The sequence below is a fragment of the Hylobates moloch genome, unplaced genomic scaffold (assembly GCF_009828535.3).
Source record: "Hylobates moloch isolate HMO894 unplaced genomic scaffold, HMol_V3 SCAFFOLD_10, whole genome shotgun sequence".
Classification (NCBI taxonomy): Eukaryota; Metazoa; Chordata; class Mammalia; order Primates; family Hylobatidae; genus Hylobates; species Hylobates moloch.
Genome location: NW_026652285.1, coordinates 102,386,853 through 102,414,576, shown reverse-complemented (window position 1 = coordinate 102,414,576; position 27,724 = coordinate 102,386,853). Strand labels below are relative to the sequence as shown.

Genomic DNA, 27,724 nt, shown 5'->3' with positions numbered 1-27,724 from the left:
TGGGCATGGTGGCGGGGGCCTGTAATCCCAACTACTCGGGAAGCTGAGGCAAGAGAATCACTTGAACCCGGGAGGCAGAGATTGCAGTGAGCTGAGATCGTGCCACTGCACTCCAGCCTGGGCGACCGAGTGAGACTCCATCTCAGGAAAAAAAAAAAAAAAAAGAAAGAAAGAAAAGAAAAAGAACAAGAACGGGTGCCGGCGGGAGGCCATGGTGAGAAAGGGCCTTCTGAAAATGGGCCAGGGTGTTTGGGATGCAGGTGCTCACCTCATTTGCCTTCTGTGCAAAGGACAGAGGGGATGGTGGGCCTGGTGAATCCAGCCTGTGAGTAGGCAGGCTCGTGGTTAACCAGCGAGGTTTAAGACAATCAAGGAATAGCAAACTGGTTTATTTTGTGTGGTAACAGCAGTTCCCCTGGCTCCCAGAGCACAGAGCAACATACTCTGTGATCCATTACTGATGTCTGCCACGGGCACAGGAGGGCAGAGTGTCACTGTCTAACCATCCCTGTTCTAGTGTCGCCTCCAGGGGATGGGACCATTGTAGAATACAACAGTGAGGGGGGTGGTGGGCTGACCTAGGAGAGCCAGAGAAAGGCATTGGTTCAACCATCTCCTAGCCTTGAAGGTATTGCCAAAATGAACCACAGGATATTTACTTGAGACACACAGAAATTTTCTCTGCCGGAAGGCAGAGAAAAGACCATCTATTTTCTTATCTCTTTTTTTTTTTAAGACAGGGTCTCACTCTGTCACCCAAGCTGGAGTACAGTGGCACAATCATAGCTCACTGCAGCCTTGACCTCTGAGGCCCAAGCGATCTTCCCATCTCAGCCAAGTAGCTGGGACCATGGGCATGCGCCACCACGTCCAGCTTTTTTTTTTTTTTCTTTTGTAGAGACGAGATCACCTTATGTGCCCAGGCTGGTCTCAAACTCCTGGGCCCAAATGATCCTCTGCCTTGGCCTCCCAAATTGCTGGGATTACAGGTGTGGGCCACCGTGCCCAGGCTTTTTTTTTTTTTCTAAGAGACAAGGTCTCACTTTATTGCCTGCAGTGGGGCAATCATAGCTCACTGCAGCCTCAACCTCCTGGGCTCAAGCCATCCTCCCACCTCAGCCTCCTAAGTAGCTGGGACTATAGGTGCATCCCTAAAGTAGGTTGCTTTTTTCTTTATAAGCCCTTTAGAGGAAGTGCCCCCACAGTGAGGACTGGGCCTCACACAGCTGAGGGTCCCTGTTTTGCTGCGGGAGCCTCCACACCGCCCCCTCAGGCCAGCCTCCTTGGCTCCCTGCTGGTCCTCTAATTCGCCAGGCTCGTGTCCCACTCCCAGCCCTTGTCCTTGCTATTTTCTATGCCTGGGTGGATATGACCCAGGTTCCACCCCCGAGTCCTTATTTTCTAGGTTGCAGCTCAAATGTCAGAATTCCAGAGCAGCCTTGCCTGACCTCTCCCTCCTAACGAGGCCCCCACCCCGCCGTGCTCTTCTCTTCATTTCCCCACAGGACGTTTCTCAGCCCACACTGACCCCGCTTTGTACTCATGTGTATGTCAGGGCCTGGGGTTTTGTCCAGTTCGCGGTGTGTCCCCAGGATGTAGGACAGTGCCTGGCACAGGGAGCACGCTCTATTGATGAGTAAACAAAAGTCACTCACCCCCGTGGGCCTCAGTTTCCTCATCCGCCTAATGAGGAGAAAGTCCTCAATCTCAGGGCTGTTCATGGGGTTCCACGGATGATGTCAGGACCATGATTACTACGGTTACGACACCAGCAGACAGAATGTTTCCTAGACTCTGTTCCAAACGTCTTATATGAATTAGCACATTTATTCTTCACACCACTCCTAGAAAGTTTTACTATTATTACCCTCCTTTTCCGGACGGGGAAACTGAGGTCCTAAAAAGTCTAGTCATTTGTCCAAGGTCACTCAGCCAAGAAGTGGGCAAGTCAGGATTCAAGCCCGGAGCCGGGCACAGAGGCTCGCACCTGCAGTCTCAGCTACTTGGGAGGCTGAATCAGGAGGATTGCTTGAGGCCAGAAGCTCAAGACCAGCTTGGGCAATATAGTGAGGCCCCAGCTCAACAAAAAACTTTTTAAAATAACTAGCCAACCATGGTGGTAAATGCCTATAGTCCCAGCTAATCAGGAGGCTGAGTCGGGAGGATCACTTGAGCCCAGGAGGTCAAGGCTGCAGTGAGCTGTGATAGCACCACCACACTCCAGCCTGGGCGACAGGGCAACACCCTGTCTCTGAAAAAAAATATTAATAATAATTTAAATATACGTAATCCCAGCACTTTGGGAGGCCAAGGAGGGCAGATCACTTGAGGTCAGGAGTTCAAGACCAGCCTGGCCAACATGATGAAACCCCATCTCTCCTAAAAAAATACAAAAATATTAGCCAGGCATGGTGGTGGGCACCTGTAATCCCAGCTACTTGGAAGGCAGGAGATTCGCTTGAACCCGGGAGGCAGAGTTTGCAGTGAGCTGAGATCGCACCGCTGCACTCCAGCCTGGGCAACAGGGCGAGACTCTGTCTCAAAAAATTAAAGAAAAAAACCTTTTTTAATAAAAATTAAAAGGATTCAAGTTTAGCCTGCCCGGTTCTGGAGCCCAAGATCCCAGCCACTCTGCCATCTGCGGCTCCAGGAGAAGCCCAGGTGTGGGCAGGGGAGGACGCTGGGGGAGCTCAGGCAGGTCTCAGTGTCCTCATCTATGATATGCCGAGGTGCCACGATGGGATCGTCTCCTCTGGTTCATTGTGAGAATGAAATGAACGGGGCTGTGTCTGAGAGCCTGGCTGGCTCACAGCGGTGCTTGGGAAGCGTCCCCATATCTCAAAGACAAGCCTCATCCTCTTCCCTGCCCTGCAAGAGGCCCAGGCAGATAGCTCCTGGTGTCCCCTCCTTAGCCCCCAGTCCCCTGAGACCCCTGGGGAGGTGCCTTGGTCATGAGCAGCCACAATCGGGGCCAGGGCAATGGGCGGGGGGGACAGCTGTTCACGTCTGTCCCTTACCGGCCACCCAGCAACTCTAGCCACTGCCCTCCTCTGCCCTGGCCCTCCTTGGGAGACGCTGAGCCTTCTCATGGTCCCCAGAAGACTCCTTGCTGCCCACTCATTCATCCCTCATTCAAATATTCACACTGGAGGCTGGGCACGGTGGCTCACGTCTGTAATCCCAGCATTTTGGAAGGCCAAGGCTTGAGCCCAGGAGTTCGAGACCAGCCTGGCCAACATGGCAAAAGCCCGTCTCTACAAACAGAAAAATTAGCCAGGTGTCAGGTGGATGTCTGTTGTTCCAGCTACTTGAGAGGCTAAGGCAGGGGAATCACTGTAATTGAGCTGAGATGGCACCACCGTACTCCAGCCTGAGCAACAGAGCAGAGAGACTCTGCCTCAAGAAAAAAAAAAAATATATATATATATACACACACACACACACACACACACACACACATACGTATGTATATACACACACATATATATACACAAACACATATGTATGTATATACACACACACACATATATATACACACACACACATATATGTATGTATATACACACACACACACATATTTACCCTGGAGGCAAGAGCTCAGCTTCTGGAGTCTCGATGCCTTGGTTCATCCCAACCCTGCCACCTCCCAACTGGACTTTCTCTGAGCCTCAGTTTCCTCATCTGCCACGTGGAATAATGAGCTCTGTTAACCCCAAGTACTGCTCCCAGAAGTCAATGGCAGGCCGCGTGCAGTGGCTCACTCCTGTAATCCCAGCACTTTGGGAGGCCGAGGTGGGTGGATCACTTGAGGTCAGGAGCTGGAGACCAGCCTGGCCAACATGGTGAAACCCCATCTCTACTAAAAATATAAAAATTAGCAGGGCATGGTGGCACACACCTGTAATCCCAGCTACTTGGGAGGCGGAGACAAGAGAATCGCTTGAACCCGGGAGGCAGAGGTTGCAGTGAGCTGAGATCATGCCACTGCACTCTAGCCTGGGTGGCAGAGTGAGACTCCAACTCAGAAAAAAAAAAAAAAAAAACATGGATTTGAAGCACCAAGGGCGATGCCTGTTGGGGGCCAAGCACCCACCGTGGCCAGGCCCTAGGGACACGCCATGGACGAGGCCAAGCTAGCCAGCCCTCAGAGCCCCGATGGGATGCAGAGAGGGACAAAATGTTTACCTGCCGCCCGGTACGTCATCGGCTGTCCCAGGGAGGCACAGGGCAGTGGGAACCCTGACAGGGGCCTGGGGGGTTTCAGTGGGGGAGGGGGAGGGGCGAGGAGGTAACAGCCCAGCAGGCATAGGGAGCAGCCTGGGCCAACATCAGGAAGTCCCCGAGACAAAGGTGAGTTCAAGGAACAAACAGCAGTTCAGGCTGGCCAGAGGGTAAACGCAAAGGCCAACAGGCAGAGGATGCCAGACTGCAGGGGTCAGCAGGGCCAGACTGAACCAGGCCTCGTAAGCACATAACCGTGTCAAGGGTGAGGACTTTGCCCTGAGGTCGGGGGGGTGGCAGACGCCTGGCATGGTCAGGTTTTTGTTCAGCAAAGACCCCTCTGGCTGGTGTGTGCGAAGGCAGGGAGAAGATGTACGGATGGGGAATCTAGGGAGGCTTCATGGAGGAGGCGACTTGGGCTGAGCCTCGGGAGGGGCAGAGTTCAGATGGCCCAGGAAGGAAGGCGGGCATTCCAGGAAGCGGAGCCACAGGGGTGAAGACCTAGAAGGAGGGTGTTTCTAGGGCACTCCCCTGGGGAAGTACAGAAGTGGAAAGTGAGGGCGGAAACTCAGTCCCAGGATGGGGAACCTCCCAGCAAGGGGTCAGCAGAGCCAGGCGGGCCAGCATAGCCCTGCCCCATCTGCAGCTTGGACTTGAGGCAGGGAGGTGTAGGGAGTGGCCCTGGAGGCTCCTGGGGGTGCCCAGCCCTGCCAGACTTGACTGGAAAATCTCCAAGCTCACTGCCTCATGTCCCTACGCACCACCCCTGCAGCTCAGCCACCTTACATGCATGGTGAGCCTCCTGTCTGCTCCACATTCCACAAAGACGGACAATACACCGCCCTCCTCCCCCAGGCCCAGCCCTGGCACTGCTCATCCATTACAGGCGCCACTGATCCCTCACTGCCGCTTTTCCATTTGCTCCATGACGTACGGCCTCGGAATCCTTATCATGGCCCTCCAGGCAGCTACGACAGATTGATTAGAGCTGGCATCCAAGAGCAAACCCATTTGCCATCCCTGATCCAATCGAATCGATCATTTTATAGAAGGGGCGACGGAGCCCCAGCGAGGGGAAAGGACCTCTCAAGGTCATAGAAGGACTTTCTTATCCAAACCCTTCTCTTTGGTGAGCAGGGCCTGGAATCAACCCTTCAGGCCTTGGTGGTCCCTAAAGATGCAACTCAAAGCAAGGACCACCAACAAACACCCCAGCGCCATCCCCAACCGAGTTCCACTGAAACCAAGTCAGTCCTGCAAGGACAAGGGCCACTGAACAAAGGCTGTCTGGACCCCATGCTCAGGGGCCCCTCCACGTGCCCCTGTCCTGGGCAGCTGGACTGCTGTCCCCATCAGCCCACAGCCCACAAAGCCCACAGCCCCAGCCCCTCCGTGGTTTGAGAAAAAGCAGCTACTTACCACTGCTGGACCTCCTTCTCGGTAACTGCAACAGAAAACAGAAAAGCAGGCTTTTAGCTCAGGGAAGGTGTCTCGGGAGATGGGCAGACATTCGCTGGGGGGCCTCCCCTCCAGCCCTCCCCTCCCCACGGTCATGTCCCTGGGCACCGGCCTGCTCTGGATGAGAAAATGCTCCCTTGGTGAGCAGTCCTAGCCAGGGGCTCTGCACCCACCACCCCAGCAGGGGACGCTGGCCCCACCCCTTCCTGGTGCCCACGTGCTGCCTGCCACTGCCACTGCTGGGAGAGCCCCCAGGAACGCCCTGTGGCACTCAAGGGTTCGCTTCTCCCACAGCCCTTGCTCCCAGGCCAACATCTAAGACTTACTCTTTCCCATCTCTCAATCCCTGGGTTCAGGATGTCAGGGAAGGCCCTGGCTTCCCCAGGCACTCAGCTGCCCCACCTATGTTGGGGGGCTGGGCTGAAAAGGGGCAGCTCTCAGCAGAAGGGTGGACCACCTTCCCTGTCGGCCTGTCCCTGCAGCCCCTCTCCGTGGTCAGCCCGAGCTCTTTCACTGGCAAGACATGAACAGAGCCGTGAAGCAAAAGCTGAAAGAGGCCACAGAGAGCGGCTGAGCCTGGAGCCAAGCCCACATACCCATTCTTTACTGAGCCATGAAACAAACAAAAATGCTTTTTCTGAAAAGTATAGAATCGTTTCAAGTTGGAACCAAATCAATGTTCTCTCTAAAGTCACCGAACAAGAACATCAAACCACCACCAAGGCCACCCTTGCTCCCTGCCTGTGTGAGGGCGGCACGGCTCCTCCGGCACTCCCTGCCTTGGGCGCCTCATCCGTAAAGCGGGCATTGTATTATCAGCACCTGCCACACAGACCTGTCGTGGGGACTCACTCATAAAGGCATGGAAGCTACTGGATCCCCAAGGATGCCAGACTCCTGGAAAGGTCAGGCCTGGTGTCAAAGAATGCAATTTTCCAAGAGAAAGTTTTGGCAAAGGGTATGGGGTAGGGCCCTCAAATGTGCTCAATACTGGCTTGTGGAATGAATGAATGAATGAATGAATGAGCACATGAACAGACACAAAAGGGTGTCAGGTGGAGGTCAGATGAGTAAAGGAAGTGGAATCTATTCCCAGGGAAGTGGGAAGGAAGCCCAAAGAGGTGTCTCTGAATTGTTTGTGCCTGACCAGACTTGAGGAAGCCGCTTTTCAAAAACCACTCAAAGCAAGCTCGCGACAGCTGCCAAATACCAAGAGCCTGCCGCAACCCCGCATCTGCGCCCAGGGCGGGCCTCTGTGCTTTGGCTCAACGGCTCTTATGACAGCATGGAGGGAGGATGGCGCGACTCTGCCCTGGCTCCAAATGTGGAAACTGAGGCACAAAGTGGCAAGGCAAGGGTCTGACCTTAGGTCTGTGGCTCAGAACCAGGCAGCCAGATTCCTGGGCAGGCTAGATGCCTCCACCCCCGTGCTGGTCAGCACTCTCTTCCCACAAGCCCAAATCAGAGATGGAGGAAGAGACCTGTCTGCAAGCAGGCCTCAGATAAAAAGAGAAGAGGCAGGCCGGGCGCAGTGGCTCACGCCTGTAATCCCAGCGCTTTGGGAGGCCGAGGCGGGCAGATCACAAGGTCAGGAGATCGAGACCATCCTGATTAGAGCGGTGAAACCCTGTCTCTACTAAAAATACAAAAAATTAACCGGGCATGGTGGCACGCTCCTGTAGTCCCAGCTACTCTAGAGGCTGAGGCAGGAGAATCGCTTGAACCCGGGAGGCGAAGGTTGCAGTGAGCCAAGATCGCGCCATTGCACTCCAGCCTGGGTGACAGAGCGAGACTGTGTCTCAGAAAAAAAGAGAGAGAGAGAGAGAAGGCAACAGCGGGAGATGCCGGTTACCCAGAAACATCGGGCCTGGAGTCAAAGAAAGCAATTTTCTGAGATGAAGTTTTGGTGAAGGGTATGGGGCAGGAAGGGGTTCAGGATTCAGCATGGGGGTGGAGAGGGAATGTGTCCTTGGTTTGACCCAAGCTGGCTGCCTGGGCCTGCCCCCCACACCTGTTGTGATGGCAGCTGGGGCTGTGGGGCGGATGCTGAAAGCCCAAACCTGGAGACACAGGCGACCCATCACAGTACCGCCAGGAGCTCAGGGCCACACGTGCTAAAGCCACACCAGGCCGCCTGGGTTCAAATCCGGCCCCACAGGGCACTGTGTATCCTTGGGCAAATTGCTTCCCCTGTCTGAGCCTCAGTTTTCTCATCTGTGAAATGGGATTGTTGGGAAAATTGAAGTGCTTGCCGCTCCTCAGCTTCACAAAAACCCCACAGGGAGGTGTGACCCCGTTTTCCCAATGAGGAATTGAAGTTCCGACGGGTCTGCTTATTTGTCTGGGATCACCTGAGGTCCCTTTGCCAGGAAACAGCAGAGCCAGGACAGTGCCCCCAGAGATCAGGATGGAGGCCCAATTGGGTACAACTTCTTGAGTCTGCATGACCTTGTATGACCTTGGCAAGGGGTGGCAGCATTCGACACAAACAGCAGGAGCTGGGTGGCATGGCCACTGTCTCAGGCGGGCCTCACAGTGCCAGAGCGGGGCTTCCCTGGACCCCCAGCTCAGAAGTCCCACTCTCCCTTGACACCCCCCACCATGTCTCCCGGCAGCCCTCCCCCAGGGCTCTGCCTCAGCCTCCACGTCCTTCCTCACCCCCAACTACACTCCCAGGATGAGGCAGGAAGGTGGGAGAAGGGCACATGACTAGGGATCCCCCCATTGGAAAGGTCCCCCCACGGAACCCTGGGTGATCGGCAGGCGGCCGTGCCCCAAGGAACCGGAGCTAGGGTGGGGGAGATAAGCCCTGCCCATGCTTTAAGCAGCGAATTAACCTTTAGGAAACAGTTGAGGCTGGCAGGTGTCCCCTGGCACCCAGCCAGGGCCCAGCAATCCTGACCGCTTCACTGCCTGGGGCCTTGGAGGGCGCTTTTTTTTTTTTTTTTTTTCTGGAGACAAAGTCTTGCTCTGTCACCCAGGCTGGAGTGCAGTGGCACAATATTGGCTCACTGCAACCTCCACCTCCCGGGTTCAAGTGATCCTCGTGTGCCTCAGCCTCCCAAGCAGCTGGAACTACAGGCACACACCAGCACGGCCAGCTCATTTTTGTATTTTTAGTAGAGACAGGGTTTCACATGTTGGCCAGGCTGGTCTCAAGCTCCTGATCTCAAGTGATCCATCTGTCTTGGCCTCCCAAAGTGCTGAGATTACAGGCGTGAGCCACCATGGCCAGCCGTGGAGGGTCTTCAAGGACAGCAGGCAGGACCCACATCTCTGGGGTCCTGGCCACCTGTCCCCAGCCCTCCCACCAGCCAGGGAGCTCTGGCACGGGTCAGGCTGTCCTTTGTCCAAACCCCAGCCCCCTGCTGAGCAGCTACCACCCCAACCTGGAGAGGAGGTTGAGCCAGGGGAGGCGACCAGAGGAACGTGCCCATCCTCAGCCTGGGTTTGCCCATCACCAAGGCCTGTGTTCTCAACCATTTTTCTGGGTTCCCGAAGCTCAACTCTTCCAAGATCACCTTCGAGATCTTTCTCTGTCCAGGGTCCAGTGATTCACTCAGGATTTTTCTTGAAATCATCTCAATTTGCTTTTACTTACCTGCTTAATCTAGCTTCAGCCTAAGCAATAATATCCATAAAGTTACCAGTGACTGTGCTGGTCATACCTTTTCTAATACGCAATAAAAAAATAACAAATTCAAATAAAAAGCCACCGTCCTTGATCAAACCTGCCCTGCCTTCGATCGTGAAACAGCCCAATATCATGTACCCCTTAATTTGATGCAGTGGAAGGGCACGTTATCCGTGGAGGTCTCCCGCCAAAAGTAATTAACCTGAGTCTAACCACAAGGACACAGTCAGACAAATCCAGGCTGTGGGACATTCTACAAGATAACTGACCAGGACACTTCAAGTCGGGGCCAGGAAAGGCAAAGCAAGTCGGAGGATTGTTCCAGAAAAGAGTCTAAACAGACGAGGCAACCAAATGTAACTCGAGATGCCTGGATCGGGTCCAGATCAGCAGGAAAAAACAGTTATCATGGCTGTCACTGGGCCAGCTGGGAAGCCACCGCACTGTGGACTGGCAATTAGGTGCTGCCATGGGGATGAGGTTGGGGTGGTAACAGCACTGAGGCTAATGCCCTTTTTCTTTTTCTTTTCTTTTCTTTCTTTTTTTTTTTTTTGTTTTTTTTTTTGAGAAGGAGTCTCCCTCTGTCACCCAGGCTAGAGTGCAATGGTTGATCTCGGCTCACTGCAAACTCCACCTCCAGGGTTCAAGCAATTCTCCTGCCTCAGCCTCCCGAGTAGCTAAGATTACAGGCACCTGCTACCACGCCTGGCTAATTTTTGTATTTTCGGTAGAGATGGGGTTTCACCATGCTGGCCAGGCTGGTCCCGAACTCCTGACCTCAAGTGTTCCATCCGCCTCAGCCTCCCAAAGTGCTGGGGTTACAGGCATGAGACACTGTGTCCGGCTTCGAAGATGTGCCCTGAGCTCTTCAGGGGTGAGGGTCAGGATGCCTGCGGCCTCTTGTGACACGGTTTAGAAATATACACTCACGTATGTAGAAAGAGAGGGGACAGATGTAACAGAGCCGGGGACTCGAGGACAAAGAGGCGTCCCTGCACCACCACATCAATGTTCCTCTTGATTTTTCAAAATAAAAAGTTGAGGGAAATGTTTGTCCTCTTCACCCACAACCACTGTGCCTGCCTCCCCTCCCCACTGCACAATGCCAGGAGGGCTGGGGGGTCCTGCCCAAGGTCCTGTGCCCCCAGCACTTCTGACCAAGACAGGCACTGGGAGGGAGGGAGATGGGGGACAATTTGGGGGTTCAGCTTCCCTTTGCCTCAGCCTCCACCCAGATGCCAGAGTGATCTTCCCAGGCTCTGGCTCCCAGCCCGGCCCATTTCCCCCTCCTCCCAGAGCCTCCAACCACATGTGAAATTAACAGGGCCTCCGCCTCAGCCTCCCTGGGTGGGTCTGGGCTCCGGGCTCTGGGCTCAGGGCTCAGGGTTCAGGGCAGGGTAGGAACGCAGGCAGTCCTTGCACAGCTTGTTCCCTGGGTCCCTGGCCCACATCCTGACCCCACTGGAGTTCCTCTGACTGTTCCAGCCTCCAGGCCTTTGTGATCTGCCTGGAACACTTCCTCACCTTACCCATTCCACCCAGGGAACCCCTATCCATCTTTCAAAGCCTAGCTGGGCCAGAACGCGGTGGCTCATGCCTGTAATCCCAACACTTTGGGAGGCCAAGGTGGGTGGATTACTCAAGGCCAGGAGTTCGAGACCAGCCTGGCCAACATGGTGAAACCCTGTCTCTACTAAAAATACAAAAATTAGTCGGGTATGGTGGTGCATGCCTATAATCCCAGCTACTAGGGAGGCTGAAGCATGAGAATTGCTGGAACCCAGGAGGCAGAGGTTGTAGTGAGCTGAGATCACCACTGCACTCCAGCCTGGGTGACAGAGACTATCTCAAAAAAAAAAAAAAAAAAGCCCAGCTGGGATGCCCTTCTTCTAGGAGGCCCTCCTGACCCTGCCTTGGCCCCTCGAGAAGCCCCCTTCACATGAGTTCTGTCTCTCCATGGGTTCCACAACAGAGGGCCAACAGGGGTCTGACCAAGGGGGCACAGGCTGGGCTTGGGGGGGGCAGTGGTGAAGTAGAGTGGTCCAGAGAGGGCCTTGGCCAGCCCAGCGAGCACTTCAGGCCAGGGCTCCCTCTGATCTGTGGTCTTGGATGAGTGACCCGGCATCTCTAGCCTTGGTTTGCTCATCTGCAAAATGGGACTCAGGCATCCAGCAGGAAGAGGAGGGACTTGTGCTCAGCCCAGTGTCCAGCACCCAGCAAGTGCGAGATAGAAGCACTTCTTCCCCTCGTCTGCCTAGCTGGACGCTAAGCCCGCAGAGGCCAGGGCACTTCTCCTGGCCCATCCTAGCATCACCCTCAGAGCCTGGCCCAGCACCCTGCACACAGGGGACAGAGAATAACCCCTGCTGATTCCTCCTTCGTCATCCAGCCACTGGGCTGGGTTTAGAACACATCCTCAAACGTGTTTCTCATGCATTGACCTTCACAATTTCATCTGGCTTTGGCCAGTTTTTAAAATGAACTGTCTCTCCATCACACTCTGCCTCCAGGCCTGCAGGCCCAGGCTCGTACCAAAACCAGGATTTAAAACTGGCAATGGGCCATGCTCTCCACGGGGCCAGACAGTGGGAAGCTCTGGGGTGTCATCCTGTCGGGGCCACTTGAAGGCTGGGTGATTCCAAACAAGTTTCTTAACCCCTCTGAACCTCCAAGTCCTCACCTGTAGGATGGGGTATAAACTCCTACCAGGCAGAGCCATTGTCAAGGTTGTTGAGGAGTGGATGGAGAAGTCAGAGCCGGCACAGGGCCCTGGGAGGCGGGGGCTGGGCATCCACTCTACTCCCCTTCACTGACCCCCCGAGAGCCAGGGCTGCAGAAGGGGAGGGCAGCTGCAGGCTCAGAGCAGAGAGTGGGTCCTAGCCTTCGCCCCACCCCCAGGCTCACAGACTCCAGGCTCATACCCCACAGCCAGGAAGCACCCGCAGTGCCCACAGCCTCCTTTCCACCCCAGCAGCGCTCCTGAGGTCCCCAGCTCCCCTACTCCAGCTCCTCCTCCCTTCCACACAGCTCTTGTCTGCCAGGAATGAACATGAGAGCCAGTCCCAGGAGCCCAGGAGGATGTTAAGTCTGATTTTGATTTCCCTAAAGCAAAACACCTCTCTCCTGATTGAAGCTCAGTTCAAACATGGTGGGAGCAAAAGGCAGGGGCTGGCAGCCCCCTCCCGGCGCTGGCTTCAGCTAGAGGCATGGAGGGCAGACGACCAGCCAATCCAGCCTCTTCTGCCGTCCCTCCTGGGGTGGACCTGGCCCTGGATCCATCTCCAGGGATGAGGGCTGCCCGAGTGTCTCTGTACCTGGCCCCAGCCCTCCACCACAGCTGAAGGAAAACCACACCAGCAAGGGGGGCCTTTGGGTTTGAGCAGCAAAAGAACAGAAGGCGGGGCCTTTGGGCCTGGCCACGAGTGACCCGTCTTACTAAATCAGACAGTCCCCTCGGTCCTGACACCTTTGATCACTGACTGTCCTCCTTCCAGAAGCACAGCTGGCCTCAGAAGCTCCTCCCAGGCCCACGCCTCTCCTGTGCTCAATCTCCCAGCACCAGGGCTCCTCCAAGCGCCCAGCTCACGCGCTCTCTGGGGGCGGCTCTGCTCCCTGCGCCCCTCACTCCCAGCCTCCTCCCAGCTGGCCCCTCCTGCAGCTCAGCCCCCCATCCAAGTTCCTCACCAATGGCCCAGGGGCCCCTCAGGCTCCACGTGGCCCAAAGGGATCCCCTGGGCCTCCTCCCAGGTCCCCATCCTGAGATCTCCCTACAGACAGTCCTGCACCAACTGTAGACAAGTCCCATCCAACCTGGCTGCCTCAAAAATACGAGAACGCCCCCACTGTCCAGGGCTGGCTGGACATCGCCCCCACACCACCCCAGCTGCTGTGCCGGCCTCTTCTCAGCCCCACCCCATCCCACTCTCCCATCCAGTCCCCACCTGCAGCTGCCAGCATCCCTAATGTGGTCACATCCCTCCCCTCCTAGAACCCTCCTCCAGAGCCTCAGTGAGTCTCCAGCCTCTCCAGCCTCACCCCTGCCCCTCCTCACAGTGCCCTGCAGCTGTATTCTCCCTGCAGTACTGGAGAAGCCCCCTCGGTACCATCTCCTGAGAATAGGGTGCTCTGCCCCAAGCCCTCCCTGGGCAGCAACAGCACAGCTAAGTCAGAGAGCGGAGGGAGTGCACCACTGGCCGCACACACCCTCCTGCCCCCCAGTCGGGCCCACCAGTGGCAGTTCCTCATAGCGAAGATGGTGGTGGTCTCTTGTGGGACCTGGACTCCAGGGATCTGCCACTCCCTTGCTGTGTGACCGGTTTTTTCCCCAGTTTGGGCTTCAGTTTCCCCATCTGTGAAAGGGGACATTACTGGCTGTGCCAACCATGGAATGCTGCACACTGGGAGGTGGGGAGGACAGAAAAGAGAGGGAAACACCTGTGGGTTCCCACCGGGGTCCTGCTACACTCGAGGGCTGGGAAGCAGCCACCTGCTGCTCCAATCCTCCAGGTGCCCCAAGCACACAAGGCCTCAGATCACTCCCCCCACCCGCTGCAGCACCAGCTCCCGGGGGTCACAGCACCTCCCTGGAGTCACACGGCAGCGTCAGGTGATTTCAGAAGGCCCCGGGGATATGTGCTGGTGTTCCTGGACGGGCAGGGAGCCCTGGCCCAATGCGTGAACGTGGCCACGCACCCTCCCCTCTCTGTCCCACGAAAGAGGTCAACTCCTGAGACCTCCAAGCCCCCCAGCTCCCACGCTCCACAAAGTGACCTTCAGGCAACAAGTAAATGAGGGGCTGGAGCGCCTCATTTCCCATGGACGACAGGCCCCGTGTCCAGGAAGAGCAGCCCCGGAGAGGGCTGGAGTGAGGACAGGAAGGTGGGCACAGGCTCTGGGCCAGACAACGTGGCCAGGCCCCAGACTCATTAACCCTCGACCTTGGACAAGGGCGGCAGCCTCTTCTCTAAAATGGAGTGCTCAGCGGCGCTGCCTCCAAGCTCAGAGTAACGTGACAGCAGACGCAGGAGCTGCCTGACACGAGGCAGTCAGCATGATCATCACTGCTGTTGTACTTATTACTCGATGCCCCTGCCAGGGTAAGAAGAGAGACCACTCCCCACTCCCAATCCCATACCCGTCTGCCACCACTGCCTGGCTAAAGGGCAGCTGGGCCCCAGCACCGGGCCTGAGCTGCCCCAGAAAGGAGGCCTGGCCTGCCGCCCAGAGCTCTCGGGCACTCCTGGCTGAGCAAAGCCGCTGCAGGAGCCCCTCGCCCTGACCCACTCGCCGCGCATTCCCCAGTCCTTCTGCCCTCCAGCTCCCCATCGCATGTCCCCACTGTGGGAGTGGTGACCCAGCCTCCTTGGCAGTCACTGTCTCCACCCCAGTTCACCGAGCGCCAGCCAGGACTGGTCCAGCACTGGGCTGGGGCACACAGCGGTCGGCAGGAAAGGTGGGCGAGCCCTGTCTGCTCTGCTCGCTGCCCCTTCCAAGCAGGCCGCCCGCCAGGGCCATCAGACCGCCATGCGCAACGGTGAGCAGCTGTGATGGCCGCTGTCGCCATCGGGTGCTGACTGCGGTCTGCCTGGCACCAGCCTGCACCCTCATTTCATCAGAGTCTCACACAGCCCAGGGGGCCATGGGCTGTTGCTGTGTCTGTCTCAGGATGAGGCACCTGGGCTCACCGGGGGAGCCTCATGCCCACGGCCATCCAGCTGACCAGGCTCTGACTACCACCCCCCCAGCCCCCACCTCCCTTCCTTACATCCCCACGGCTGCCTCGCCTCCACGTAAGAGAGGCCAGAGCCTCCGGGCTGGCAGGAGAAAGGCTGAGCACTCGAGTGGGGGGTATTTCACCTGTTGGGGGATCTCCCGGCCTGTCTTCAGGAATGGCGAATAGACGGCGAGTCCCCGGCCCGGGAGGGCAGACTCAGACCAGGACCAGGTGACCTTCAGCCCCAGCTCCCGGGAGCTGCTCTTCACTGCTCTGCACCCGGGCCTGGCTCCTCTGCCCGAGGCCCCCTAAAGCCAGGCTCTTGGCTTGGGACACACAGTCCAGCAGGGATCACCCAGGGCCTTTGCACAGATGGGTCTACCTACTATCCAGTCGCCACGTGGCCTGGGTCAGCATGCTCCCTGCCCCGCTGTCAGGGGCCAACGAGAGGATACAGGTCACAAGCACCGAGCCCAGCACATGGTGGGCACCCTGGAGATGCTATGCTGATGAGGAGTCATGGGGTCTGAATAAAATTCAGAGGGCCAGGCCTCGGGGCGGACGCCAAGATGGGAAGCTGTTGCCGCTCCCGCAGAGAGTGGAGCCAGGCGAGAGGCCGCTTAGAGCCGCTCAGATTCAAAATCAAAGCCCCGTTTCCCTCTCAGTCCCTCGGGATCCTCCCCAAGGCCCCGTGACGACAGGCGGGGGTCCCTGCCAGCCCACTTCCAAGAAACTGCGGTTTCACAGAGAGGCAAAGCACTTGACCAAGATCACGCAGTCAGGGGTGGAGGAGTGGAGATGGAGGCCAGGTTCATCGACTCCAGAGTCCGGGCTCAGGAAGGCTTTAGCTGGGAGAGATCATCGCCAAGGATGATCATCCCAACCTCCCGCACGCTCTCAGAGTTACTGAATCTTTGGCATCTCTGACGCCCCAACAAAGTGCCGTCGTTACTGGCAGGCAAAGGTCCTCAGTATCTGCTGATCTGTTAACTTGCTTTGACCAGCTGAGTGACCCAGATCAAGTCGCACTGACATAGGTTCAAATCCCGGCTCTGCCACGTTCCAGCTGTGTGACATTGGACAAGTCGGTTAACCTCTCTGAGCCTTGGTTTTCTCATCAGAAAACTAAGGGCGATAAAACTTACCATAGTTACAGACGTAGAAAAAAGATGGAAAGAAACCAGTTGAAAATGTACACAGTGGCCTCAGAGAAGCTGTATGAGAAATGGTTTTGTTCCGTCTCTGTGAGTGCCTGCTTTTGTCCGATTTTGACCTTCCCCAATGGCTGGGTGCTCCATGGGGCAAGATCTATGTCTGCCTAAGTTGTAGCCAAATGGTAGCATCTGGCACATAGTAGGTGCTCAGTGTACGTGTGTCCTCACAGAATGCATGTTCTTGTTTTAGGTGGGTAAGTTGGAAAGTAGACAGGGCTACTTTTATTTTCTAAAACCCAAAGTTATTCCTGGCTAGTAAAGGAACTTGTTCCAATGACCATACATATTCTCTCTCTCTCTCTCTTTTGCATAAACATACAAGAACTGCCCCCTGGCTCAAGCCATCTTTCCTGCCAGACTCAGCTCAGAATCTTCCAAAAGGAAGTGAGCCACATCTTCTGCCTCTTTAGGGCCTTCGAGACCTTGGGAATATATATATATGTTTTTTTGTTTTTTGTTTGTTTGTTTTTTGAGACGGAGTCTATCTTCTAGCTCTGTCGCCCAGGCTGGAGTGCAGCGGCACAATCTCAGGTCACTGCAACCTCCACCTTCTGGGTTCAAGCAGGTTCAAGTAATTCTCCTGCCTCAGCCTCCTGAGTAGCTGGGATTACAGGCACGCGCCATCACACCCGGCTAATTTTTGTATTTTTAGTAGAGACGGGGTTTCACCATGTTGACTAGGCTAGTCTCAAACTACTGACCTCAAGTGATCCGCCCACCTCGGCCTCTCAAAGTCCTGGGATTACAGGCGTGAGCCACCGTGGCCGGCCAAGACCCTGGGAAAATCTTGTGTGTCTGGAGTTTTCTCAAGATTCCTGGTGGGGACCCTCTCAAACATTTCAGAGCCGACCCCGGCACTCAGGGATTCGGATCAGTCCCATTCCACAAGCATTTCCCAAACACTGCCAAGGTCAGACATTGTGGAAGGCACTGAGGCAACTGACCTACTCAATAGAAAGGGTCTTTGTCTTAACTGACTCATTCTTTAGCCCCTGTGTGACCCTGGGCAACTAAATTCACCTCTCTGAGCCTCAGTTTCCTTAGCTGTAAAATGGGAATAGTGGTGGTCACAATAGCTTTCTTGCAGGGTGGTTAAAGGAACAAACAGGATTATCACCCTTTCCTTCATCCAGCAATTAATTTCTGAGCAGTCTCAATGGGTCAGAACCTGAGCCAGCCGCCAGGGACACAGCAATGACCTAGGCACAGTTTCCTGTCCTCTGAGTCCCTGATACAACAGGGGAGACACACCCTGTTAGCACACACCCACACAGCTATCTGTGTAAGAAAGGAAAGCTCAGCTGAGCCCAGTGGCTCATGCCTGTAATCCCAGCACTTTGGGAGACCAAGAAGGGTGGATCACCAGAGGTCAGGAGTTTGAGACCAGCCTGGCCAACATGGCAAAACCCCGTGTCTATTACAAATACAAAAATAAGCTAGGCATGCTGGCAGGCACCTGTAATCTCAGCTACTCGGGAGGCTGAGACAGGAGAATCGCTTGAACCCGGGAGGCAGAAGTTGCAGCAAGCCAAGATTGCACCACTGCACTCCAGCCTGGGCAGCAAAGCAAGACGCCCCCCCCGTCTCAAAAAAAAAAAAAAAAAAAAAGGAAAGAGGCCAGGCACGGTGGCTCATGCCTGTAATCCCAGCCCTTTGGGAGGCCAAGGAGGGCAGACCACCAGAGATCAGGAGTTTGAGACCAGCCTGGCCAACATGGCAAAACCCATGTCTATTATAAATACAAAAATAAGCCAGGCGTGGTGGTGGGTGCCTGTAATCCCAGCTACTTGGGAGGCTGAGGCAGGAGAATCGCTTGAACCCGAGAGGCAGAGGTTGCAGTGAGCCGAGATCAAGCCATTGCACTCCAGCCTGGGCAACAAGAGCAAAACCCCGTTTCAAAAAAAAAAAAAAAAAGGGAAGTTCAGGGTCAATGAAAATGTGAAGCAGGAACCCAACCTAGCCTAGGGGGTCAGGCATGCTCCCCGAGGAAAGGGCTGATGTGCAGGCCTTAGCCAGGCAAAGAGGAAGAAGCAGCGCTTTCCAGGAGAGGCTGCAGGTCCAAGGCTCAGAGGCCATCCAGAGCCTGGTGAGTTCAGGAACCGCAAGAAGCCACATCACACTAGAACAAAACCTTATCCAGAGGCAGCGTGGCGTGGTCCAGGCAGAGAGAACACAGCAAGTATCCCAAAATGTTAACAATTGCCACTATTATTAATACAGGTGTCACAGCACCCAAAGACAAGGCCAGATGGCCAGGGCCAATAACGGGGACACCCTGCAGGGGCAGGGACTGCAAGAAGCCGAGCAGGCCGCCACCCCCATCCCCCCACTTTGGATCATGTGGCATCTGCCTACCCCACCCTAGTCCCCACATTCCTGCTTCAGTCCTGGCCCTCCAGGGACCCCCACTCCAGCCCCAGGAGGGGGTGGGTGACACAGAGCTGGCATCCATCACAGCTCAGGCAGAAACCAAATTGTTCACAGAAGCCACACGGTCACACCTAATGTCACAGCCAGTAGAGCAGGGAGCCCTCTGGATGGAAGCGCTGTGAGGCTCCCAAGATGGAGCAGAGGCGAGAGGTCAAGAGAGACCCCAGGGAAGGTGCAAGGCCCTCCACACCGGGATAGATGGAGATGGCAGTGGCAGGGACGCAGAGACTGGGCGAGGGCGGCACCAGGGGTGGAACCAGCGTCGGCCACCGCCAGCACCTCGCCTCCCAGAATGCTGTGGATCTGCTCCTAAAACACCGAGGTCTGGCCCCTGAGTTGCACCAGGGCAGAACGGCTCCTGCAGGGACCACAGGAGGTTTTAGGGCATGTGTTCCAGGGCGACTGGCTGGGAGGGTTGGCGAGGGCTGCTGCTGGAGCCCAGGCAGAGGCAGCCCTGGCCAGCAGCAGGCAGCAGCCCTGACTCCAGCTCTGGCCCTTTAAGAGCGGAGGCTGGCGGCTCGGCCCTGACCTGCCCTCCCGGAGGAGGCACAGAGTGACTCATCAGGGTCCTTGTCACGGTGCTCAGAGAGCAGGAAGACCCGGGGATGGCGGCGACGGGGCACAGAGAGGCACAGACGCAGACCCATCAGCCTGGCCGGAGCTCGCTGGAGGCCGGACCCTGACCTTGACTGGGATGCCTGCCGGTGCCTCCCTGGGCAAGGCCCCCCGTCTCCCGGGTGTGCCCTGTGGCCTCACATTGCTCCCCTGCTTTCCGAGACACTCCTCCTAGCGGAGCCCTTGCCCTGCTGGGTCAGCCAACAGCTCTGAGGGGCCAACCCACTGCCCGCGCCCCCGCCCCGCCTCGCCAGGTACCTCCTAAAGCAGGGGCCATCAGCAACCCCACTCCACAACCAGGAAACTGCAGCTTGGAGAGGCCAAGAGATTTCCGCAGATCGGCTTCTGGCCACATAAGCTCACCTCTGAGCTGCCCGATCGCTCGTCAGTGCCCCTCATGCTTGGAGCCAGGCTGAGCACAGCACAGGCCCTCCTGCCATCACGGCCCTCCCGCCACCAGCGCCCTCACGGCCACAGGCCCTCTATGCTGCAGTCACCATGCAATTTCACGTCCCCAGAGTTGCCAAACCTTGACACCTCCTTGGGACCCTCTCAGGGCTTCCATCCAGAGGGCTCCCTGCTCTACTGGCTGTGACATTAGGTGTGACCGTGTGGCTTCTGTGACCAATTTGGCTTCTGCCTGAACTGTGATGGAGACCAGCTCTGTGTCTCCCACCCCTTCCTGGGGCTGGGGGTTGGGGAGCCCTGGAAGGTGAGGACTGACCTGGAACATGCTGTTCCTGCTGCCTGAAGCACTCTCATCGTCCCCCACACAAACCCTCCCCGCAAACTTCTCATCTCCCTCAAGCAGTACGATCAAATTCAGCAAACAAAAATACAGATACCCTGTTAAGTTCAAATATCAGATAAACAGCAAATTATTTTTTAGTTATGTCTGGCAACCCTAGCCCTGGGCCTCAACTACAATATTACCTCCTCCAGGAAGCCCTCCCAGATGCACCCCAGACCAGGGAGATTCCCAGTCCATTGTGCAAAGCCCTGTCTTGACGCTTATCCCGGCCTGACATCTGCCTCCCCGCCAAACTGTGAATGCCAGCAGGGCCAGAAATCCAGCCAGCCAGCCTGCCCTGTGTCCCCAGCATCCGCAGGGCCTAACATGAGGCAGCTGTTCCATAAACACTCTCTAAATCAAGGAGTGAGGGCTGGCAAGGTGGCCCAGGAACCCCTTTGGCCACATAGGACCCAGGGCCTCCCCTCTTCTCCCTGCTGGCCGGGCCTCCCTCCCTGAGATGCACCTAGATCTCTTCTCAAGGCCGTCCCCAGCTCCAAAGAACTTGAGCTGGGGAATCACAGCCGGGGCACCTAGGCAGGCTCTGCTCAGCGATTTTGACAGCTGCTCTTCATTTTAATTGAGATCATCTTCCGCTCAGGCGCAGCAAAGGCCTCATCACAGGAAGCCTGAAGACAATAATGGCCCCGCAAGGCTGTGTGGGCTGCTGGGTGCGCAGGGAGTGGTGGGGCCACCGGCCGAGGGGCAAGAACCCGGCCAGTGCAGGCTTTGAGCTCTCGAGCTCCTCCTCCCAGCACACACACCATATATTTTTGAACAGAAGGAAAGCATTCGCTGTTTCCCCCACAGTGCCAAAAATAGCCCCAGCTCCTGCCTTTGAACAGGAATCTTTCGGTTCCTACAAAGAGGCAGGAGCAGGGCCGGGAGGAGGGGCCTTGCTGGCTGGCTGGCAGCTTGGACCCCTCCTCAACTCCCCAGCCCCAGCAGGTGAGAGGGGTCTGGGGTCCTCACGAGGCCTGGCCAGCTGGGGCCCAGCCTCCCCACACCCCACTTCCCAGGATCCCCCAGCCATGGACGAAAACCCCCCTCCCCCAGCCCAGAAGGTAGGAGAGGGCTGGACAGAAACAGAAAGCAAAGCCCAAGATGGATAAGAGGGAACTTCGTTCATTCATTGGCTTGCTCGTTTATGTACTTGTTTTCTCATTCATTCCAACAATACGCGCAGGCTCTGTTCTAGGAGCGGGGGCTACTCCGGCAGCCACGCAACGAGACGCAGTCATGCAATAAGATGCAGGCGGTCCTCACAGCTCCCAGCTGAATCAAGGGGGACGGTGAAGCATGTCGTCACCACCAGGACTGAGGAGGAGGCCAGGCCCAGGGACGCCGCCCCCTGGAAGTAGCCGCTGGGCTTTGATGTGAGTGTGGATGAGGATGGGTCCCAGCCATGGCCAGTGGGAGGAGGCAGAGGGCTGGGTCCGATGAAAAGGTGCCTGCCTCTAGGATGGCCAGGTGCAGTGGCTCACACCTGCAACTCCAGCACTTTTTTTTTTTTTTTTTTTTTTGAGACGGAGTCTCGGAGTCTCATTCTGTCGCCCAGGCTGGACTGCAGTGGCGCGATCTCAGCTCACTGAATCCCAGCACTTTGGGAGGCTGAGGCAAGGCGGATCAAGGTCAGGAGATCAAGACCACCCTGGCCAACATGGCGAAACCCTGTCTCTACTAAAATAAAAAATAAAAAATTAGCCAGGCATGGTGGCGCATGCCTGTAATACCAGCTACTCGGGAGGCTGAGGCAAGAGAATCACTTGAACCTGGGAGGCAGACGTTGCAGTGAGCCGAGATTGCGCCATTGCACTCCAGCCTGGGTGACAGTGCGAGACTCTGTCTCAAAACAAAAAAAAGAAAAAGAAAAAAAGAAAGAAAAGGTGCCTCTGGGCTGCCCTAGCACGCTGCATGGCTCTCTCATCCAACCTAGCAAAAAGTCTGCAAGAGGCACTGTCTTCCTGTTTTATAGGTGAAGGCACGAGGATGCATCAGGAGGGATTAAAAGCCTGGGATGTGCCGTGCCAGGCCCTGTCACCAATGTCTTCGCATGAATCCCATCCACAATCCTGGGAGGCATCTGCCCATTTCACAGATGAAGTCTGAGGGCTCGGTGGGAAAGGCCAGACCAAGGTCCCAGAACTAACGAGTACAGGAGATGGGATTTGAATCCAGGCCTGTGGGTCCCTGAGAGGAGCCCCGGGAACCAGACCACCAGAAAAGCCATCTTGGCTCAGCATCCCTCTCCCAGTTCTGCAGAGATTCAGAGAAGGAAGTGGTCACAGGGCTAGAAGTGGAGAGCAAAGGATTTGAACCCAGCTCTGTTTGGTTCCAAGTCTAGGGCTCTTTCTGTTTCCCATGGCAGAAGCAAGAAAAGAAAAAAGGCCGGGCACGGTGGCTCACACCTGTAATCCCAGCACTTTGGGAGGCCGAGGCAGGCGGATAATGAGGTCAGGAAATCGAGACCATCCTGTGTAACATGGTGAAACCCCGTCTCTGCTAAAAAACATAAAAAATTAGCCGGGCGTGGTGGCAGGTGCCTGTAGTCCCAGCTACTCGGGAGGCTGAGGCAGGAGAATGGTGTGAACCTGGGGGGCAGAGCTTGCAGTGAGCCGAGATTGTGCCACTGCGCTCCAGCCTGGGTGGCAGAGCGAGATTCTGTCTCAAAAAAAAAAAGAAAGAAAAGAAAAGAAGGAGGGAAGGAAAAAGGAAAGGAGAAAAGAAAAGGAAGGAAGGAAAAGAGAGAGAGAAAGAGAAAAGAGGAAGGAAAAGAGAGAGAAAGAAGGAAGGGAGAGAAAGAAAGGAAGGAAGAAAAGAGAAAGAAAGAGAGAGAAAGAAAGAAAAAGAGAAAGGAAAGAAAGAAAAGGAAGGAAGGAAGGAAGGAAGAAAAGAAAGAAAGAAAGAAAGAAAGAAAGAAAGAAAGAAAGAAAGAAAGAAAGAAAGAAAGAAAGAAAGAAAGAAAGAAAGAAAGAAAGAAAGAAAGAAAGAAAGAAAGAAAAGAAAGAAAGAGAAAGAAAGAAAGGCAGGCCACTTTCCATCCCCAAAGGCCAGGGCTGTGGGGGAGCCGGGGTGGCCATGGCCCCACGGCTGGGGAGAGAGAAAGGCACGCTGAACCCACTTCCCTGCTGAAAACTCGAGCCTGAAATAAAAAGGCAGAGTGCTATTTCTGCCTTGGGTTAAACATTCCTCAAAGCCACATTCCTCCCGCCCTCCCCCTGCTCCCCTGCCAGGGAATCCAGAGCACAGCGGCCTGGATGCCTCACCAGCTTCCTGGGGCCCCCTCGGTGGCTCAGAAGTGCCAAAGCCAACAGCTGCCCTGCACCCCCTCCTGGGCAAGGAGCTCCTCCCCCCAGCCGCATGGTCAGGGCACCCGGAGCTGAGAAATGGTGACATCGCATCTCACAGAGAGTGGAACAGATGGGGAGACTGCGGCCCTGGGAGGGGCAGCCAGAGGCCACAGCAAGCCAGGCTGGAACCAGGACCCAACTCTCAACTCCGTGGCTGTCCCCCTTCCCCGACAGACTGCAGGTCAGAAGCACAGGCAGGTCCTGTCCTGGTCACCGGGGACAGCAAACCACAGCACTGCAGGGAAAAACTCTTCGGAATGATCCCAGCCTTCTGCAGAGGCGAGGACACCCTGGGCCACACACCCCACGGACACCAAAGACCACAAGATGTGGCCCAGACCTCAAGGAGCTAAAAGTCACGAGGGTCCCCTTGGCCACCATGCCCCCAAAACCCACACTGCACCCGTGAGGACTTGGTCTCTTTCTCTGTCGGACAGACACCTCCGAAGGCACCTGGGCTGAGCCAGGCACAGGACAGGGCAGGATGGCCAGGGGCACTCGGTCCTCACCACCTTGTGACAAGGCTTCCCAGGAGCAGGGGTGGTGCCAGCACCATAAGATGGGGGTACGTTGCTCCTGAGTTCCCAGGGCGGGAGGATGACCGTTGAGATCAGCCCAGCGCCCACACACGGTCAGCACCTGCTGAGCCCCCACTAGGGTGGTTAGAGGCTGAGGAAGCCTTTGGGGCCAGGGCACAGCGGCGCCACACACTCCTATCAGCGCCTCTCCTCCTGCCGCCTTTCCACAAGGCCTCAGCTCTGCCTCCTTCCTGGAGGAAGCCAAGGCGGAGGCTGCCCCAAATCCCCTGCAGGAGGCAGAGGCTCTGGAACTGGAGGGAAGGATCCTATCCACCACCAACCTCACACCTAGCCCAGGAGTCCGGGATCCCTGGCCAGTGTCTGATGCTCCAGCAGCGGCTTGGATGCTCCCAGGGATGGGGCGCTCCCTCCCCTTGGCAGGGAACTCTAAGGTTTTGAGGCTCACAGAGACGGTGGGAGGCGGGTGCCTGGTGGGAACGGCGTAGCTCTGGCAACATAAAGATCTAAGCCTGAACCCCGGTTGGCCATCGACTGGCTGGCTGGGGGGACTTGGGCGTGTCCCTGAACTTGCCTGGGCCTCCCTTTCTTCATCTGTAAAATGGGTATAAGAGTCCCTACTCCCAGGGCTTTGGGGAGAGGGCAGCACTCAGCACTTCTGGCCCCGAGTGCCCACTGGATAAACGGTGGTCGTCATTGCTGTCATCTCCCCCCAACCACAATACTCCCCCACTGCCTCGGGGAGTGGCAGCTTATCACCTGGTTCCAGACCTGGCAGCTGAGCTCCCAGCCTTTGGCGCGGCTCCCGGCCTGTCTGTGCCTCCCTCCCCAGCGTCCCCCACCCCCAGGCACACCTACATTTACAACCTGTATAGAGCTGCCCTCACACACCACCACACGCGTGCGCACAGGTGTGCCCGGCTCACCCACTCCTGACACACGCCATGACCCCGTCACTCACGCTCGGAGCGTGCCCACGTGAATCGGGACTTGCCCACGTGCCCCGCAGCACCCGCCCTGCCTGCAACACCCACACCAGGCACCCAGGCCCGCTCACGCTCACCTGCACACCTCCGTGGCGGCTCCCTGGCACCTCCACCAAGCAGGGGCCCCTCACCACAGCCCAGGGCTTCAGTGTGCGGACTCCAGGCTGAGAGGGGACGGGGGTCAGACCCCAATGGCACCACTCTCCAGCCGTGGGACCATGAGCCAGCTCTCGTCCACTCTGAGCCTCCATTTCCTCATCTGTAAAACGGGGACCCCACAGGGCTCCTGGGTGGAGTTGGTGAGGAACACGTGTGAACACCAAGGACAGGCCTGGGTCACACAGAACATGCCTAATACCAGACTCTCACCACAGCGACAGCCCCCGACCATCCTGCGCCGCAGCTCGCAGATCCTCCACCACCACCATGAGCAAAGGAAGTGCCGAGATGAGCCACCAAGTTCAACATCTGTTATTCCTAACCCCGCACACACAGCTCTGTGTGGTAGAAGTCCCTTATCCCCAACTCCCAGATAAGAAAACGAAGGCATTGAGAGGCTAAGAACCATGCCTGAGGCTGAGAAGATCCAAGGGCCTGGGTCTTGAACACCAGAGCCCAAGCACACTCCGTCCCTGGGGCCCTGACGTACCTTCCCCACTGGGTCTCACTATCTGGCAATTTGAACATTGTACAGAAAGGGAAACTGAGTCCCAGAGGAAACTAGTGGCTCCAAAGCCACTGTCCAGGCCATGATGGTCCTGGGACTGAAGCCCAGGCATGCCGCTGTCTATCCTCTGAGCCCCTGGGCACACAGGAGCCTAAAAGCCAGCCTGCCACAACCGCTTCTCCCTCCCCAACTCACCAAGCCAGGAGCCGGATACAGAACAATCCGGCCACCAACCCAGCCGGGCCACCCCACAGGCCCTCCACATTTGCTACTCACTCCCAATTCAGCCGAGAGCCTGTGACAGCTCACTCTGTGAGTGCCCAAGGAAGTGGCCAAGAACGGCCGTTCCTGATATGGCTGGTCCAGCAGCCTCCTTCCTGGGAGAGCATTTACTGAGCACTTACTATGTGCAGATCCCTGTGCAAACATCCCTGTCTCATGAGCAAGGGACCTCAGAGCTCAGAGACGTAAGGAGCTGGCCTGGATCGCCCAGCCAGGAAACAGCAGAACTGACCTTCAAGCCCTCAGCACCTGCTGTTCTGCCCTCAGTCAGAATATGACCCCAATCTCAAGTTACCTAGAAACGCTGCAAGGTAATCTCTGACACTCTCTGCCCTGCAAAATAGATCACACACAGAATGTGAAAATTGATTCATCTTGTTATGACCATAATGATAACGTGCTTTTTAATTTATATTGGCTTTTTTTCTTACCAGAGTGCTAGAGATATTTGGGGCAAGATGAACCCCAGCAGAAAGACTTCAGTGAAGAAGTCAAGACATCCCTAGACCAGGCGTGGTGGCTCACGCCTGTAATCCCAGCACTTTGGGAGGCCAAGGTGGGTGGATCACTTGAGGCTAGGAGTTTGAGACCAACCTGGCCAAAATGGCAAAACCCCGTCTCCACTAAAAATACAAAAATTAGCCAGCTGTGGTGATGCACGTTCTAATCCCAGCTACTCAGGAGGCTGAGGCAGGAGAATAGCTTGAACCTGGGAGGTGGCAGTTACAGTGAGCCAAGATCGCGCCACTGCACTCCAGCCTGGGTGACAGAAATGAGATTCCATCTCAATAAATAGATAGATAGACAGACAGACAGACAGACAGACAGATAGATAAAAAGAAGGCCAGACATCCCTATCTGAACCCCAACAGCCAACCCACCTTGGCACAGTGGGAGGTGCTCTGACAGGAACAAAGCGGTTCCTGCCACATATTTGCTGTGTGACCTTGGGGAAGATGCTTCACCTTTCTGGCACTTAATTTGCCTACTTGTAAAATGAGGGCATTGAACTACTTGGCCCCAAGAGTCTCCTCCAGCTGAAAAATTCTAGGATTCTATTTCATAGTAATCAAAGAAATAAACATTGAGACAGTGAGCCACCTCTTTTCCTCCCCATAAAATTGGCAAGAATTAAGGAAAACAGTAATACCCAGTGCTGGCAAGAATGCAGAGAAATAGGTACTCTCTCATCTACTTTTGCTGAAACTGTAAATTGGAACAGCCTTTCTGGAGAGCAATTCAGCAATTTTTAATCAAAAGCCTTTCAAAACATCCCCAGCCTTTTAACTCCATAACCCTGTTCTGGGTTCTTATCTTCAAGAAAAGATAAGGGCAAAGATTTAGTGCAAAGACATTCATGCAAAGATTTGGTACAAAGATGTTCATCACAGTATTTTTAATATGGGAGGAGGAACCTAACTGTCCAATGACAGGGGATTAAATAAAATATGTTCTGTTCATACGATGCACCATGAAAAAAAATCATGCTCTAAAAGCACAGTTCATGATACAGGCAAACTTTCAGAACGGTCAGGTTTTTTTAAGTCAGAAAATAAAAGATAGATAATCCCAAATTTACAAGGTAATGAAAACTATGAGGCCAGGGACAGTGGCTCACGCCTGTAATCCCAGCACTTTGGGAAGCCAAGGTGGGTGAATCACCTGAGGTCAGGAGTTCGAGACCAGCCTCACCAATATGGTGAAACCCCATCTCTACTAAAAATACAAAAATTAGCTGGGAGTGGTGGCGGGTGCCTGCAATCCCCAACTACTCAGGAGGCTGAGACAGGAGATTTGCTTGAACCCGGGAGGTGGAGGTTGCAGTGAG

The 27,724-nt window shown here is 55.8% G+C and overlaps 1 protein-coding gene across 1 annotated transcript in view; it reads right to left on the bottom strand.

Annotated features, from left to right (window-relative positions):
• Positions 1-27,724, bottom strand: part of NCS1 (neuronal calcium sensor 1) — a 79,936-nt gene that overhangs the window by 29,672 nt on the left and 22,540 nt on the right. Inside the window, exon 4 of the mRNA XM_058445925.1 lies at positions 5,641-5,665. Coding sequence (XP_058301908.1) covers positions 5,641-5,665 — 25 coding nt within the window. The remainder of the gene's footprint in view (positions 1-5,640; positions 5,666-27,724) is intronic.